Source organism: Monodelphis domestica, chromosome 4 (assembly GCF_027887165.1).
Source record: "Monodelphis domestica isolate mMonDom1 chromosome 4, mMonDom1.pri, whole genome shotgun sequence".
NCBI classification, from domain to species: domain Eukaryota; kingdom Metazoa; phylum Chordata; class Mammalia; order Didelphimorphia; family Didelphidae; genus Monodelphis; species Monodelphis domestica.
This window is the reverse complement of record NC_077230.1, coordinates 231,817,844-231,834,808: the sequence shown is the minus strand read 5'-3', so window position 1 is coordinate 231,834,808 and position 16,965 is coordinate 231,817,844. Positions and strand designations below refer to the sequence as shown.

General features: G+C 39.5%; 1 protein-coding gene across 2 annotated transcripts in view; it reads left to right on the top strand.

Annotated features, from left to right (window-relative positions):
* The window catches only part of ARCN1 (archain 1), a 37,802-nt gene extending 26,264 nt beyond the window's left edge, over window positions 1-11,538 (top strand). For both annotated transcript variants that reach the window (XM_007494695.3, XM_007494696.3), the window contains 4 exons: window positions 4,394-4,541; window positions 5,008-5,116; window positions 7,554-7,758; window positions 9,518-11,538. In XM_007494695.3, the coding sequence (XP_007494757.1) occupies window positions 4,394-4,541; window positions 5,008-5,116; window positions 7,554-7,758; window positions 9,518-9,607 (552 nt within the window). In that variant the 3' untranslated portion in view covers window positions 9,608-11,538. The remainder of the gene's footprint in view (window positions 1-4,393; window positions 4,542-5,007; window positions 5,117-7,553; window positions 7,759-9,517) is intronic.
* Window positions 11,539-16,965: the final 5,427 nt, after the last annotated feature.

Below are 16,965 nucleotides of genomic sequence, written 5' to 3'. Positions count from 1 at the left end.
TTCCTGATCTAAGTTCCTTCATTGTTTAAAGTGGGGAATGGTCTTAACCAAATCTTATGAAGTAGGGTCTGAGAATTTTTAAGGTTCACAATCCCCCCTGATGATCATTGGGAGAATAGTCTCCCCATTGGTCATTTAACATAATCGTCTTGTAGTCCTAAACGTACTTCTAATTACAGATATATACAATATTCAATTTTCTAAGAGGAAATTAGAGTAGTTAGGGAGGAATAGAAAAGAAAGTAAGCAAAACCAATGTTTTACTAGGTGCATTGACAGAAAGCCAAATTAGGGGCAGTCCCTTTTGGCATAAATGTGTACATTTACAATAAATATTCAATCAAACTTCAGTTCAGTCAACCATATCCAAAGTTCATTCTTGATCTACTTGATGTAGTGTGGGTTTTCTGCATCTTTCTGCAACAATTCATTCTCTGGATTTAGGAGTTATCAAGCTTCTTCCTTGAAGATCTTTTCTTGAACAAAAATCAAAATCTGGATTTATGAGTTATCAAGCTTCTTCCTTGAAGATCTTTTCTTGAACAAAAATCAAAATCTTGGATTTTTATAAAAACATAATCTCAAACAAAAAATCAAAAATTTTGGATTTAAAATTAAAATACAATACCCCCTGAAGTATGTGTTAAAAAACATCCAGTTCAGCTCAGGATGCAATGTTGAGTTATGGGGGTATATGAGTCAATTATCAGAAGAAGAGAAAAACAATCAAAAAACATAAGAAAAAAATTCAAAATAGGTCCTTGTATAGGTCCAATTTAAAGTAATTTCTATCCCACAAGTCTGTAGGACAGAATGCAGTAATATTTCACTTAGCCATTTGTAGCCAAGGCTACAGGAAGTTGCCATGCCATAAGAAGGAAAAGAATTAGAATTCTATTTTGATGAAGGAATGTCATTCCCTCGTCTGACCTTTTTGTCATTCTCAGGGATATAGGGAGCCAGCATGATAGTCAAATTTTGTACTTGTATGAGTACTTTGCAAAGAGTGTAGATACAAGGAAGTCCTACTACTTAACATATGTCAAGTATCACAACCTTGAGTCTCACGTTAGTATTTCATGTGTGCTCCTTTTGGCACTATTAAGGTTAAGTCTATGCTCCTTGTTTTTATCCCATTTTCTGGAATCATACATTAACATTAATCACAGTCTCATAACATTTTATCAATAAATGGCAGGTTCCCATAGTTTAAAGCTTTTGGGTATGCATTGACATTATAGCAAGTGTATATATATGTATTAAACTTGTATTACTGCAAAAAAAATAATATTAATTATGTGTACCTTTAGTATAAGAAATGAGAAAAATCACATATTCTAATCAAAATAAAAGAAAAGCAATAATAAAAATAAGGAAAAATGAGTAATTCAGTGTGTTTTTTGAAAAGTATCCACTTGTCAATGAATTATTATCTCCAATGCATATGATAGGGTACAGTCAATCAGTCTCAACAGAAGATGCTTTCTTTACATGTGAGCAATGAATCCAAGAGTCCTTTTCTCCAATCTTTATAGATGTTGGAGTAGTTAACTATTTGGACTAACTATTGGAGTAGTTAAATATTTGGAATGGTCCTTCCCACGAAGGCTGAGTTGCTCCAGTACGCTTGAAATTCTTAATATACACTTTACCTCCGGGTTCAGGTCATGAAGAGAAAAATCTAGTGGTCCGGCTTGTACTGCAGCTCCAGATTCATAGGAAGCAATAGTAGTATCTCCCCCTAATAGTGATGTATATGCAGGGGGAAAAGGTTTAGCCTGTTTGGGCGGATGTCCAAAAAGCATCTCAAATGGTGAGATGTGTAGGTCTCCTCTAGGCCTGCTTCTAAGATAAAATAGGGCCAGAGGGAGAATTTCAGGTTATTTTAAATGTGTCTCAGTGCACAATTTTCCAATCATAGTCTTAAGTTCTTTGTTCATCCGCTCAACTTGGCCTGAGCTCTGGGGATGATATGGAACATGGAATTTGGGAGTTATTCCCAAGCAAGAATATATCTGATTTAGAACAGAATCAGTAAAATGACTTCCTCTATCTGAATTAATACGTGCTGGCAGTCCAAAGCGAGGAATAATTTCTTTTAAAAGTATCTTAGCAACAAAATCCACTATGGCTCGGGTCGCAGGAAATGCTTCCGGCCATCTGGTCAGTTGATCTACAATGACTAGACAAAATTTATAATGTCCAGCCTTTGGCATTATTATGAAATCTATCTGTAGATGTTCAAAAGGTGTGTAAGCCAGAGGACGCCCACCAAAGGCTTTTCCAAGAAATGCATGTTGATTATATGCCTGGCAGGTAGAGCAGGCTGAGCATACTTTAGAGGCTATAGTAGTTATACCAGGGGCTATCCATACTCTCTTAACAGAGTCCACGATGCCCTGGGTGCCAAAGTGACCATTTTTATGAATAGATTGGCAAATTTGGTGATAGAAACTTCTAGGGAGCAGGGGTTTTCCTTCAGATGACACTCATACTCCATTAATCTGTTTTGCTTTGAATTTTTGTTTCCATTTTTCCACTTCCTTTTCATTATAGGAAAGTGATAAATAAATCATCAGTGGTTGTTAATGTTAAAATTAATTCAGGTCCTTCTATGGCTGCTAGCTTTGCAGTGGCGTCTGCTCAGTCATTTCCTATAGAGACAGGGTCAGTGCCATGTGTATGGGTAGAGCAGTGAACTACAGCTAGGGCTTCAAGAAGCTGTAGAGCAGAAAGAACTTCATTAATAATTTCTGCATTAGCTATAGATTTTCCAGCTGAGGTTAAAAATCCTCTCTGGAGCCATAGCATTCCGACTGAGTGACAAATGCCAAAAGCATGTCTAGAATCTGTATAAATTGTTGCCTTTTTATCCTTGACAATTATACAAGCTTGTTTTAGAGCTATGAGTTCTGCTCCTTGAGCGCTAATGTTAGAGGGTAGTGAAGCTGACCATTCAGTGGTAAATTCTGAGACTATGGCAGCGCCAGTGTAGCGTATGCCATCCCTCATAAAAGAGGAATCATCGGTAAATAAAATCAGATCTGCATTGTCTAAGGGAGTGTGCAATAGATTATCTTGAGGCTTTTCTGCCATGGACACTAATGTTTCACAATTGTGTAATGGTTCTCCTGAAGTTGGTAAATCTGGAAGCAAGGTGACAGGGTTGAGTAGCACAACGTTTTAAGGTAATGTTTTTGCTATTTAATAACGTTATTTCATACCTTGTAATTCTCTGATCTGAGAAAGCCTGTGTTCTATGTTTTATCAACAATGCTTCTACCTCATGTGTGCACATAGAATGGCTATCAAGGACTAGGTATTATAAGAAGGCTTTTCAAATCTATTGTATAAGGTTACAAAACATAGCAACGTAATATATAGCAGAGGTGAATGTTATTGTCATAGTTCAGAACAAGCAAGATTATTCAGATTGTTGACTAAATGATAAGAACCAAATGTATTAAATGTCTTTGATTTCTTTCCTTACAATGCTTGATTACTTTTTAAAAAAACTTTGTGTCAGTCTCTTGATTTCCCATACCCATTCACAAGTGAGAAATCATTTCATTGGCATTAGGGGCAGCTAGGTGACTCAGTGCATAGAGAGCCAAACTGGAGATGGTTGGTCCTGGGTTCAAATCTAACCATAGACACTTCCTTGCTGTATGACCCTGGGCAAGTTACTTAACTCCAGTCAGTTAGTTCTTATTGATCTTCTGCCTTGGAACTGATACTTACTACTATCAATTCTAAGAAAGAACCAGGACTTTCCATCTCTAAGCCTGGCTCTCTATCATTGAGTAGCCTAGCTGCCCCTATAACTACTATTTCTTAAAGAGAAAATCTTCTCTGGCTCCAAAAGTATATGTAGCACCATTTCAAGATGAGATCAGGTCTTAAAGAGCTTTCACAATAGATTTAGTATTTCTGTGTACCTTCTAGAATTCAAACAACTGAGTTCTTTGCTATTGCAAGAATCCCCTCTGGTCACAATTATAACCTTGCTGTCCACAGAGCTGATTTAGAAATTTTGTTTTGCCCTTTTCTTCCATCTGCTGCCTCTTTATTTAAAAAAACAGTTTAACATCTAAACCCACCATGAAGCAGCTCCCTGTAAAATATATTTGGAAAGGTGTTGGTTGTCTTTACTTCTTTTACATGAAAATTTTTTCCATAGAGAGGAACAGGATTTGGAATTAACATTTAAGTATCCTATAACTTTTATTATGAGAGAAGTCCCTTCTTGGGATTTGTCACTAGTTCTTTTTTTAGGAATTTCTTTTCCCTAAGTTAAAGCTTTGGACTTCATAAGGCCAGAAATGGAATACTTTGAATCTTGTCTTATCCAAATTTAAATAAATACTCTTCTTTCTCCTTTCTGTCATATCAGACCCACCCAAATGTGGACAAGAAACTGTTTACTGCAGAGTCTCTAATTGGCTTGAAGAACCCCGAGAAGTCATTCCCAGTCAACAGTGATGTTGGAGTTCTAAAGTGGAGGCTACAGACCACAGAGGAATCTTTCATTCCATTGACAAGTAAGTGCCTTTGATCTGTATCATTGAACTAGATTGAATTTTGAGAGAAGTGATAGTAGTGTTGGCTCTTTTGGCAAAAAATTGAACTGCTGTTAGCTCTGATATAAAATGTACCTCTGGCATTTTTTTTCAGTAGTTTAAGTTTAAAGTGGCCATTTCTAATTGTGTTACTAAATTGGATGTTTGAGGATCATAGCAGTGAGTTACCTCTGATTTGCTATCTTCTTAAAGTATGTTGTAGCAGTAAGATCATTAATTTGGAATTAGGAGGCATGTATTTAAGAATTAGTTCTGCTGATTATTAGTTAAGTGGCCTTAGGCAAGTCAGTATCTTTGTGGGCTTCAGTTTCTCATTTCTAAAATGAAGGAGTCAGACTTTGTGATTTCTGAGGTCTTATTCGGCTCTGACATTCTGTAATTTCTTTTAATAAACCTTGGTGTCCCTGCCTTTCTTTGGTCCCTTTAGTTAACTGCTGGCCCTCTGAGAGTGGAAACGGCTGTGATGTCAACATAGAGTATGAGCTACAAGAAGAGAACTTGGAACTGAATGATGTAATCATCACCATCCCACTCCCGTAAGTGGAATAATTTTCCCTAGGCTTAGCTTATAAATCAAGGCTTTGGGCCTTCACTTTTCCTTTTCCAACCTCCTAAAAAACTTGGAAAGTTGACCTTTTTAAGAGATGGACTAGTTAATGTTTCAATGCAGTTTTCTTTTTAGGTCCTAATCTTTCCATGTAATAAGAGGTTCTTCTAGAAGAATTGAGCCAAGCTTTTCAATGCTTAATTTCATAAGTCCCAAAGAAATTAGCAATTTCTCAACAAAATCAGTCAGTAATCATTTACATACTAGCACTCTGCCTTCAAGGATCTCACAGTGTAAGGGGGAGATAACCAAGGGCAAAAAAGCTACTTCCAGGGTAAAGAAGAGGGACCAAGAAAGGCTTCCTGTAAAAGATAGGATTTTAGCTGAGGCTTGAACAGAAAAAGAGGCAGAAATGAGTTAGACAGCTTGTTTTCCTCCACATGCTGCTCACTAGCCACCAAAGTGTCAGTTATGGGTGAGGCTGGATTTTTGGAGGCACCCAGATACAAGAGTGACTTTTTGGGGAGTCATCATAAATTAAGCTCCTTAGGCAGATGAACCTCTCAAATTTCCATATAACAGATGTTTCCTAGTCTTATGCACACAATAGGCATGTTCAGTCAATTCCTTTTGAGTAGTTTATTTGCCTTTATTCCCAAAGTCACCTATTTGTAACTTTTTAACACCATAACCTTATATTCCAGCCAGGTAGCATAGTGAGTAAAGTGTAGGGCCTGAAATCAGGAAAACTTGAGTTCAGCTCTACCCTTACAGGCAATGGAACTTTGGGAAAGTCTCTTAATTCCTTTCTGCTTCAGTTTCTTCAACATAAATTTGGGATCACATTAGCATCTCCCTCCTGAGAGGTTATCATAAGGATTAAATGAGATACTATTTGTAAAGGGCTTAGTCTATTGCCAGGTATACAGTAGGTGCTTAATAAATACTTGTTCCCTTTCCCCTGGCTAGTCTATATTATTTCTGCTTGATATGCTAAATTTGTGGCTAAGTGCTGAGTAAAAGTTGAGTTCTTTCTGACATTACTCAGTGAAGTGTGAGTCTGATAATTGAGAGGGAGAAAATATTAATTTAATTTGTAATTTTATATCCGATTTCTATGTGGAAATGATTTCAGGCCTTCACATAGTACACCAGTCTTTTATCAACCCTGCCCTTTAAATATGGATTCAAAAAAGTATACATTTGCACTTCCCCTAAGTTCATCACCAGCTTCCTTTGACAGAGTAATCAACTTATTATTATCTATAACCTATTTACTGTTTTCTTTAGAACAATAGATCGCTGCTTTGAGCCATTGTAGAGCTTGGACTTGGGTGACAGGTGTGGGGTTTTATTTGACAAGATTTATTTTACTGAGCTATTTTTAGAATGCCACAATTTTTAAACTTTACCATCTACCCTATAATTGTGGTTTTGGTGGTTTCCTGTGTCTTCACTCAGTTTTGCAATAGTCTCCACAAGAGACCCTTATACAACCCACACTCCCCTATCCTCTAGCAACTGCTAGTATCAGAAATGGCCAAAATCAGATTTGGGGATGTAGAGATGGGCACTAAATAGAATCAGGACCATAATGTATAGAAGAACCTTTAGTCCATTAGATCATCCTTATAGAAATTCTTCTGTCCCCCTTATTTACTCTGTCCTAACACGAGCATAAAATGTTACTTGCAGAATTAAAGGAAAATAAATTTAGAATGTGTAGGAGTGGATGACATCATTAATCAACTTCATCCATGGTGAAAAATATTCTCTAACTGGCTCTGGTTAGTAGTTCTCTTGTAAACTAAGGATAACTAGAAATCTTTCTTTCCCACATTATGATTCATTTTTTTCCCCTTAGACACTTTGCCCAAGAATTCTTTCATTGTCATGTTAAATGCTGACCTATTGAATTAAAGTTCAGCTTCTGATTTTAGGCTTATAAATATAACCAGATCATAGTCTATAAAGCCCAAATTCAACAACCTCTGCTCTAAATAATTAAAGATTTGGATATGAAAAGTTTTCCTGTGCCAGTTTGCTTTTTCCCAGTAATACCTGAAAGTATATCTGTACCAGTGTTTAATACATTTCTTCTTAATTTCACAATCTAGTGTTAGATCAGATGCAGAGTTTGCAGAGACTTATGTCTTGATTCAGAAAGAATATATTTCTTGAGGCCAGAATGAGAGTCAAGAGTGACCCATAGATACTCATGCTAAATGCCTACTGTTTGCAATAAAGTATAAGTGTCCCATAATGAGGATGCTAGGCCTCTGGTCCCTATCCTCATTTGGAGCCTTGTTTCTCAAGGGCTATGTAAAAGATTGCTTTTGATCTAATGTGAAGCTAGTCACTCTTAATGAGTTCCTTTTGACTTTTGCCAAACTGAGCTTATTTTGTATGTTCGTTGCCTTTGACAGGTCTGGAGTTGGTGCCCCTGTAATTGGTGAAATTGATGGTGAATATCGCCATGACAGTCGACGAAACACCTTGGAGTGGTGCCTGCCAGTGATTGATGCCAAAAATAAGAGTGGCAGCCTAGAATTTAGCATTGCTGGGCAGCCTAATGACTTCTTTCCTGTGCAAGTCTCCTTCATCTCCAAAAAGAACTATTGCAACATACAGGTACCTTTGCCTCGGGAACAATGCACAGCTCAAGCAATTGGGTAGATGGTAGCTGGTAAGTGGCATAGTTTTAGGAAAAGGGCAGGAATCTCAGAAGAGCTGGTAATATTTATAGATTGTTCCACCACTGATTCACTGTGTGACCTTAAGGAAGTCCTTTACCAGCTCTGTCTTTCTCCTCTTGCCCCCAGGACTAATTGAGTTGAGGAGAAATTAAATGATTTGTGTAAAGTGTTTGGCAGTTATAAAAGACAAATCTATGTGTAGCTTATTTGCTTTGTGATTTTGGTATATTTTTAATCCTTGACTTGGCTACCTCCTGCCACTCAACACACTTTTATGCTTTAGTATTACTTTGCCATGACTTAATGCTCAAAGAATGCTAATTCATTTTAATCTTAGCTTAAGTAGAACATAATTTGGAGAAGAGTCATGTAAATGCTAGTATCCAGGAGAAATGATCTCTAAGTTATCTGTGCTTCTATTTCCCTTTGGTTAGTATGAAGATCAACTAGTCAGGGAATAACACTAGTCAGTAGTTCACTCCCATTACTCTGAGGGAGAGCTGTGGTGAGATGATGTGAATCATTCCTTTAGATCATCATTTTAGCTCCCTCTTTTGCCTATGAAATTATTATCATAAACAAGTCCAGACATACTGTTGTCTTCTTCCCTCTTTACTTTTATTTTTGGGGGGAAAGAGGGGAGAAAAGGTAGGGCTGATTGGCTAACTATTCTTTAGTTTCCCATCTCCCTGATAAGTGGGTAGGAAGTTCTAGCTTCCTCTGCTGGATGCTTCCCAAGGGCAGCCACTCTTTTCCTTGTCATTGATACAGCTTAATCTATACTGGATGTCACATAAAGAAACAGGGTGCCAGTATTTCTAAACAGATGCACTATTTCTCTTAAGACTATCAAAAGAGTATGCATCAGAATAAAGGCTTTATGACCGCTCAAAAATATCTCAGAAACTTCAGGGACAGTTATCCCATCTGAAGCCAGAAGATAAGTTGGGTGGCTCAGCCTAGGATGATTTTTGTTAGGAGACCATCAGGGCAAACTAATCATGCAGCAGTCAAGTGATGATAGTGAATTAGGGTGATATGATACATCTTCAGTCAGAATCTTTCATGATTCCATTACTTGTTGAGCTAGATTTATCCATAAAGCTATCAAATCATGGTTATTATGTAGTCTATGGAATGTAGTAACTGGCAGGGAGAGACTGTTGCACCAGCCTGATTCTAGACTTAGTCTTTGACCTATGCTTACTTATGTGAATACTATGCTACCTCACCTTCTTTCCCCAGTATTCTTTGAAGTGAAAAATTGTTCCATATTTTCTGTCTTTTAAATAGTTTTTCTCGTTGAATCCAGATGTAGTAGCATTGCAATGATGGAAACAACAAAATCTTTTTTTTGTGAGCTGGGGATAAGATGAAACCATAGTAGTGTTGAGGCATTAAAAGATGGTTGTGGTCGAAATCAAAACACTTCCAAAAACCATCTTGCCACAGTCAGGGTATGCTGGCATTCTGGCACCTTCCACTATGCATTGAAGGTAGCCTTTGACCTTTCCATTATTCTCTACGTGTGTAGTTGGAGACATGAATTTCTTTAATATTCAAACCTATATCTCATTTGATCTCCTAAGCCAGCTTCTTCATTATGCTCAAGGGATTGATCTGGGTTGTAATGAAAATTTAATAAGCTTCTTAAAGGTTCACTTTCTCCACCTCCAATCTGTTTGTTTTTCTAGGTTACCAAAGTGACCCAAGTAGACGGGAATAGTCCTGTAAGGTTTTCCACGGAGACCACCTTCCTTGTGGATAAATATGAAATCCTGTAAAACCAAGAGAAGGGAACGGAAAAGGAAGATTTTTAAATAAAAGAAGAAACCCACAATGGCTAAAGAGTTTTTTCCAAATCTGCAAGCCACTGGAAATCTTTTTTTCTGATAAGACGCACAATTCTAAATGCGCAAGGACCCTCAACTCATCCCCAGTTCCAGGGTCTCAGAGACATTCTATGGCAAAGAATTGACAAAAGCTTAAGGGGGGAAAAGGCTGCTGACTTCTTTGGCAGATCTCTCTGGCCAGCAGGAAAGCAGGCTCCCCAGAGAATACCACCCCTGGTTAAATATCTTCCATGCCCCACCTCTCATTTCATTCCCTAATGCAGTTGCACCTCATACTTTCTTTGTTTTAAAGGTTTTCTCTGCATATAGAGATTTTACTTTTTTTTAATCCCTTCTACTCCCAGCCTTCTTTTTGGTCACTTCAGTCAGGCACTAGGATCTTTTTGTACATAAGCACTGCATTTATTTGTCACTCCTTGAAACAAACTGATCTGACCGGTCTTTAATTGGAAGTGAAGGTTTTGATTTTTATAATGGGGTTCTGGAGTGAAAACACAAAGAATGTCTTCTATCCCTGTTCCTTTTTCCTTCACCCTCCCTACCACACCTCCCCCTACTTCTACCCAGCACACACCCAAGATGTCCTTCATTCAGAATATTGCTGAGAATTGAATTTGAAGTCAAGAACAGGTGGTAGCTGCCTTCTTTTGGGGACTAAGTGGCAGCTGTCTGGTAGTCTCACAATCTTCACTTGGGAAAGAATAGGAAACCTGTTAGAATGATGCTGCTCCTGGGGCCCCAAATTAGAGCTTATCCATCCATAGATATAATCATGTCTGTTGCCAAGGTTCCCTTGCAGTTATTCCATTCGAGGCCCTCTGGCTTAAAGATTTAAGTTTCATACTTTTAGAATCTTTGTGATCCATTTAAAATCCTGTAACCACCACCTTCCTCCTGGCCATTCTGAATGTTGTGTCTGTCCTCAGAATCCTAGACAGGAACAGAACAGTGGTTTTTGAAACTGAATTCATTGGATCTCAACTATCTCGTTGACCTGTAACATTAAAGGGATTTTCCCTTGCTACCAAGTTTTAGGTCCTTAATAAGCAGATGGAAATTTCTCATGGTATGTCCTGGAATGGGTCCATTTTTCTGCTTTGTGACACCTTCCATCTAGATAAAACATTTATTGAAAAGCCCACTTTTCCTCTTCCTTCTTTTAATCCTTTTCTTCCCAGTAGCATCAGGTGCTGGTTTGTTTTCCATGTCAGCTTATCTACAATAAGAGAAAAACTCAGAGAAAAATCAGTAAGAAAAAAAACCAGCCGAGCCTGGATTTGTGTCCACTGAACTCAATAAGGGTTGCTTCAGTAAATGCATCCCTGTGCTGCTGCAGCCACTGGCAGAGGGGACAAGCAAACAACTCATGGATAAAAATACTCATGCACCTTTAGCCAATGAAAGAACCCTGCTCTCTCCCTTGTAGAGAGTGTGCTTGAAGCAGTCTATACTTTTATAAAGGGCCTTGGGATTGTCTTCCAAGGAACATCCTGCCTTCCCCCTCCCCTTTTTTTCCTTTTTTTTCCCCTCTTAACTGCATCAGGGAGGAATCATCATCTCCAACTTGGTTTCCATGTGAGGGTTTTTGAGGGAGGGGGCCAGGGATAAGAAATTTGTCATGTAGTTAAGTAGGTGAGAAATATTATTAATCCAATTTTGTTCAAGAGTTGCTTGTCCGTATGATTTTTAAAAAACAGTCAAGTTTAGTTTCACAGGAACTTTTTTTTTTAATTACTTTTGGGGTAATATTTAAAATGAAAGAAGTTTTGTAACCCTGTAAAATAATTACATAGGGAATATAACATTCCAGTGTACACAAAGAATACAAATTCTTTAATCAAATAAAGAGTATTATAAAATCAGTTGTTCAGCACATTTACTGTATCCATTGTTGGGTTGTTCTATTCTCTCCATTTGTCAAAAAAAACTTGCTTTTGTGCTCCTGGTTTCCTAAGATTAAGGGAATCCTCTTCTTTCAAACTATTTAAATACTAGATTGAATCATTCCAGATGTAACTTGGGAGTGGGTGAGTTAATAGTGCCTCCCTTCTACTAACATTGATAATTGAGATTTTGTTTAACTTGGGAATTTTAGAGGGTTTTGAAACTCTTAGCTCTATTAAAGGAAAGGGATATAGTCAAAAGTATGGCTACTTTATATTTTATACTTTTTATTTTAATACCACCTGAAGAATCTTGTGGAACAGAATGGAATTGATTTAGAAGGTGAATTCGTGAAATGAAAAAAGCTTATAAGGTATATAGGGGGTTTTTAATAGTAACGATGGAAACTAGTCTTCTCTAAAGGGGTGGGCTTGAGCGTTGGGTGGGGGTGGAGGGGGTGACTGACATGTTCCTGGTCTAATTGAGGCCAAATTAGGTGACTTAAATGTACATCTTGCCAAATGCCACTTTGGTAGTTTTATGGTCATGTTAACTTTTTTGAGACTAATGTTTATTATTTTCCTTGTTCTGTTTACTTTTTGCATTGGTGAAGGAATGCTCCAGAGAAGTTACCTAAATGGCATTTTTTAAAAAATTATCATATCAAGAGGAAGTATGACAGGATGGTACGGAGTATGAGAAAATTGTGAGGGGTCCCTTTGAATCAATTTAATCTTATGAAATTAGAAAGGTGAATCTGCCTGTCTTCTGTATACCCAAAAGAGCAAATCTAAATGGTCAATTAGATGCTGCACAGAGCAAAGGCTTAATATTTTTATTTTAGTTCTAAATGTAGTCATTTCCTCAATCTATTTGCCATTTAATGCCTTAATTACCACTTTTTCCATTAGGCAAGAACCAAAGGGTGTCTGTAATTGTTGAACAGTTGTCCTTTGACTTGCCTAGATAAGGAACAATTGCATTACTCAAGATGGGAGGGAGTATGAATGAGGACAGTCTGGCTGTTGGTCCACTTCCATTATTTTTGTTTTATAATTAGTCAGGAAGACCTAGTGCAGTAGATAGAATATAGGCCTTGAAGTCAGGAACACCTGATTGAAGAGTAGCTAGTACAGTAGATAGAACACCAGGCCTGGAGTCAGGAAGATCTGGTTTCAGATGTGGCCTCAAAACACTCCCTAACTGTGTGATCTTGCTCAAGGCACTTTATCCCATTTGCCTAACCCTTGGCCTTCAATTTTAGAGCTGTTACTAAGCAGAAAGGATTTGAATTTTAAAAAAAAAGGCATCAGAATTGGACTATTTTTTCAAAGTAATTGGAAACAGGCAGTTTTTAGGTGAGACATCCTCTACCCTGGAAAACTGCAAAAAAAATTATATTTGGTGCTATTCATGACCAGGTTTAGATAATCAGGTGTCAAGACTTGTGGCTAGAACCAGGCTAAATTATAATTGGGAAATACTTGACAAAATTAAAACTATATAACAGATAATAGATTTTGGTTTTCTAAATCAATATGCAGCCTGATCTCTTTGAATTTCACCTCACTGGACTGGACAACCTCTGACCTAAAGATCTGTACCCCCTAAGGACAGCCAGTTGACATTTCCTAGCTGTAAGTTATTCAATCCTAACTGCCTAGCCCTTACCATTCTTCTACCTTGGAACCAATACTTAGTATCAATCCTAAGACAAGGTATGGGTTTAAAAAAAGATTCTCTACTTCCTGGATAAGTAAATCACCTCCACCTCCCCTGGACTCCTGCGGTAGCTTCTGAATTGGTCTCCCTGTTTCAAGTCTCCTATCTGCCTTAAACTCAACTGCCAATATATTCCTAAATCATGTCTGACCATGCTTCTCCAGTGACAGCCTATTATTTCAGGGATACAATTCAGTCTTCTGAATTAAAGCCCTTCATAATGGGGATTCCCACTTACTTTTCTCAGGCAGCACAGCTTAGTGGACAGAGAGCTCAACTCGAAGCCAGCAAAACTTGGGTTCCAGTCCCACCTCTGGGACATACTGACTGTGACCCTCTTAATGCCCTCGGTGCCCTGGCAACTCATTGAGATCTTGTTACACAGAAGGTGCCAAGACGTGGCTTGGCAGTGGGAGATTCCTTACGTTGAAGTTCTTTGACTGGGGATGATGCCACAAGTCTAGCCCCTATCCTAGGAGACATTACTCCCCTTCAAGCATTCTGTGGTCCTAGCCAAATAGGCTTCCTTGCTATGTGCGTTCTTCACACATAATAGTCTTGTCTCCTACCTCCATGCACATTTCCTCATCTTTGCTTCTTAGACCTCTGGTTTCCTTCAAAGGTCAACCCAAATGTTAGCTCCTAAGTACCTACTACAGTGTTTTGCACAGAGTAAATTGCTGATTGCACTTAGTATATAAGTAAATTATAAGTAAATTGCACTTAGTAAATTGCTGATTGATAACTGTGATAAACTTCTAGTGGAGTTCAGCCCTTGGAGGCTGCTTAGGCATTCTGAGGTGAGCCACATAGTCAGATCCAAACTACAGCTTTCAACAGTGATTACAATCTCAGAATTTAGAAGGGAGGTCAGAAGTCCAATCTGTTCTTGATTATAAATGCCTTCAGTGGGGTAACAAGGCTTTTTTTTTTTTAGGGTACCTCTTAAAAACTATTTGATGGCCTGTAATCATGAGGCTGTTCAACCTGCTTTGGAAAAGTAGTCCAACTGCTGCCCACTTTTTTTTTTTTTTAAACACTTACCTTGTCTTAGAATCAATACTGTGTATTGGTTCCAAGGCAGAAGAGTGGTAAGGGCTAGGCAATGGGGGTCAAGTGACTTGCCCAGCGTCACACAACTGGGAAGTGTCTGAGGCCAAATTTGAACCCAGGACCTCCCATCTCTGGGCCTGACTCTCAACCCACTGAGCTACTTTTCCCCCCTGCTGCCTACTTTCAACAATTACTGGCTTCCTGGGTTAAAGTATGAAACAACAACAATCTTGATGGTTTGCAAAGCACTTTACAAATATTTTATTCTCCCAACAGCACCGGAATATAGGTCTAGAAGTACCCATTTTATGGATTCAGAAACTGAGGCAGATAGAAGTTAAATGATTTGCCCAGAGTCACACAGCTTGAGGCCAGATTTGAGCTCTAGTCTTCTTTGTCCAAGGCCCTCTCAGCTGTACCATCTAACTACTATCATTTAAATCCCACTTTTTATCTGATGCATGTCCATAGCCCTAACCAGTGGTCTGGCCTGTTTGAAGATGTGATGCCCATTTGCATTCTCTTAGGAGAGTATGGGTCTTAGAGAAAAGAAAAGTTGGCTAGGAAAGACCGTTCAGCGTTCTAATTCTCCATGTCCCTACCTAAGTGATGAACAAGAACTAGATGAAAAGCAGAGCTAATTAAACGGCTGTATTTCCCCTCTCTTTGGCCTCCCATAGAAACCTTTGTCCTTGTTCCCCTTCTATGAAGCCTCTACATAAATGTAGAAGACGAGACCTGCTCTCTGCCTTCCCTTAGATCCCAGCCCTGCTAAGAAAGATTTTGGCCAAGTGGAGATCTAGAGTTTGCTGCTGTTCCAGGGTTTTTAGAGGACTTCGACGAGTGTCTGCTTTCTCAGAGCTTCTCTGCAGGGTTTGAACTTTTTCCGAGTTGGATGGACAAAGAAGTTATTGGGAGCAGAAGGTGTGGCCACCACTCGTCCTACCTACCCAGAGTGCCTGACCATGCCGCTGGTGAAAGGGGCAGGGAAGCAGAAGCTCCGGAGAGGTCAGGTCTGCCCAGCACTGTGGAAGCCGTTCCTTCTCCAAGGCTAGGATAGCAGAGACTGATGGAACGGGAGGTGGGAAACAGCCAAGGCAGGAGCCAAATTGGTATGGAAACTGACAGCCCACTCCCAACACTCAGGGCCAAGTATGGAGGGCCTCCTCCCTCCTCCCAAGCCCGTGCCCTCTCCCCCTTCTTCCGCTTTGGAAAGTCTGAAACGCCTGGAAAAAAATGGTTTGTTGCTTCCACCCCGTTGTGCAGCCTCTTGCATAACTCTGTGAGAGTACAGGGCTTGATGGGCTCCAGATGTGGAGGTTGGGTGGGGGATGGCCAGAGGAAAGGAGGGTGTCAAGTCCTCTCAACCCTGCAACTGTGGGAACCTAGAGCCTGGCCCCAGTGGGAGATGAGAGGGCACATAGCACAGAGCCTTTGTCATAGGGTCAGGCCGGCCATGAGTGGGAAGAAGGAGAGTCTGCTGCTTGGCCCTGCCTGAACCCCCTGCCTCAGCTGCCTCTGTGGCTAACTCATTTGTCTCTGAAGCAGCTGGAAGGGACTCCTGGAGCTGCTTCTGCCTTAAGAGAAAGGGTGGAGCCGGGAGGGCTCTAATCTGTTCTGGTTCCCCTCTCCATAGAATAACATGATAGCTATCGATGATATATAGCATTTTTAGATTTGCAATGTACTTTACAAATATTTTCTCCTCCCAATATTGGAAAGGAGTGCTATTATTATCCCCACTTTTTAGAAGAGGAAACTGAGGCAGACAGGGTCACACAGCCCATGTCTAAGGTCAGACTCAAACTCATGTCTTCCTGACTCCAGGTCCGGTACCTATTCTCCCATTGTTCAACTTTTCTATTTTTAAACCCTTACTTTTGGCCTTAGCATTTTATCAGTACCTAAGGAAGGAGAGTGGCAAGGACTAGACAACTGGAGCTAAGTGACTTGTGCAGGGTTACACAGCCAGGCAGTGTTGAAGGTCAGATTTGAACCCAGGACCTCCTGTCTCCAGCCTGGCTCTGTTCACTGTGCTACTCAGCTGCCCTCAATTGCTTGGCTTTTCCAACTCAGGCCCTTTTTCTGAAGGTAATGACTTTATTTGTATCACAGACAGGGTTTCTCAGCCTGGTTAGAATGAGTTAAAAGTCCCCAGTGTTGTAAGGAAAGTGGTGACATTTGCAGAAAAGTGGCATGAGACCAGCAGGAAGGTTCTGGAACTTTGGAAGGGGTTTCGGCTGAGAGCAAGACAGTTAGTGGGCTCTCTGGAGAATCTCTGGAGGTGTCGGCTGCAGATTTCTTGGTGGCTATCCTTTTCCTGATTCCTGTTTGCTGTTATCCATCAAGGCAGTTCCTGGTGAGCCTGATCCAGCCACAGAGACTGTGAGATCAAGTCTGTATCCTTTTGGATCTAAGGTCTTCCCTGGGTTTAGCAAAGCCTTACACAGACCCTTTCCTTAATTCTAACAAAGGGGGCTTTAGTTGAGGGTTTTAGTTAAGATTAGGGACTGTAGATTTAGGACAAGGAGAAGTAGAGGAGGAAGTTTTCTAAGAAATTCCTGTGAAGGGATTACTAGATCTGGTGGGGGCAGATAGATTAAAATTAGTTTAGATAATCCCAACTCCCC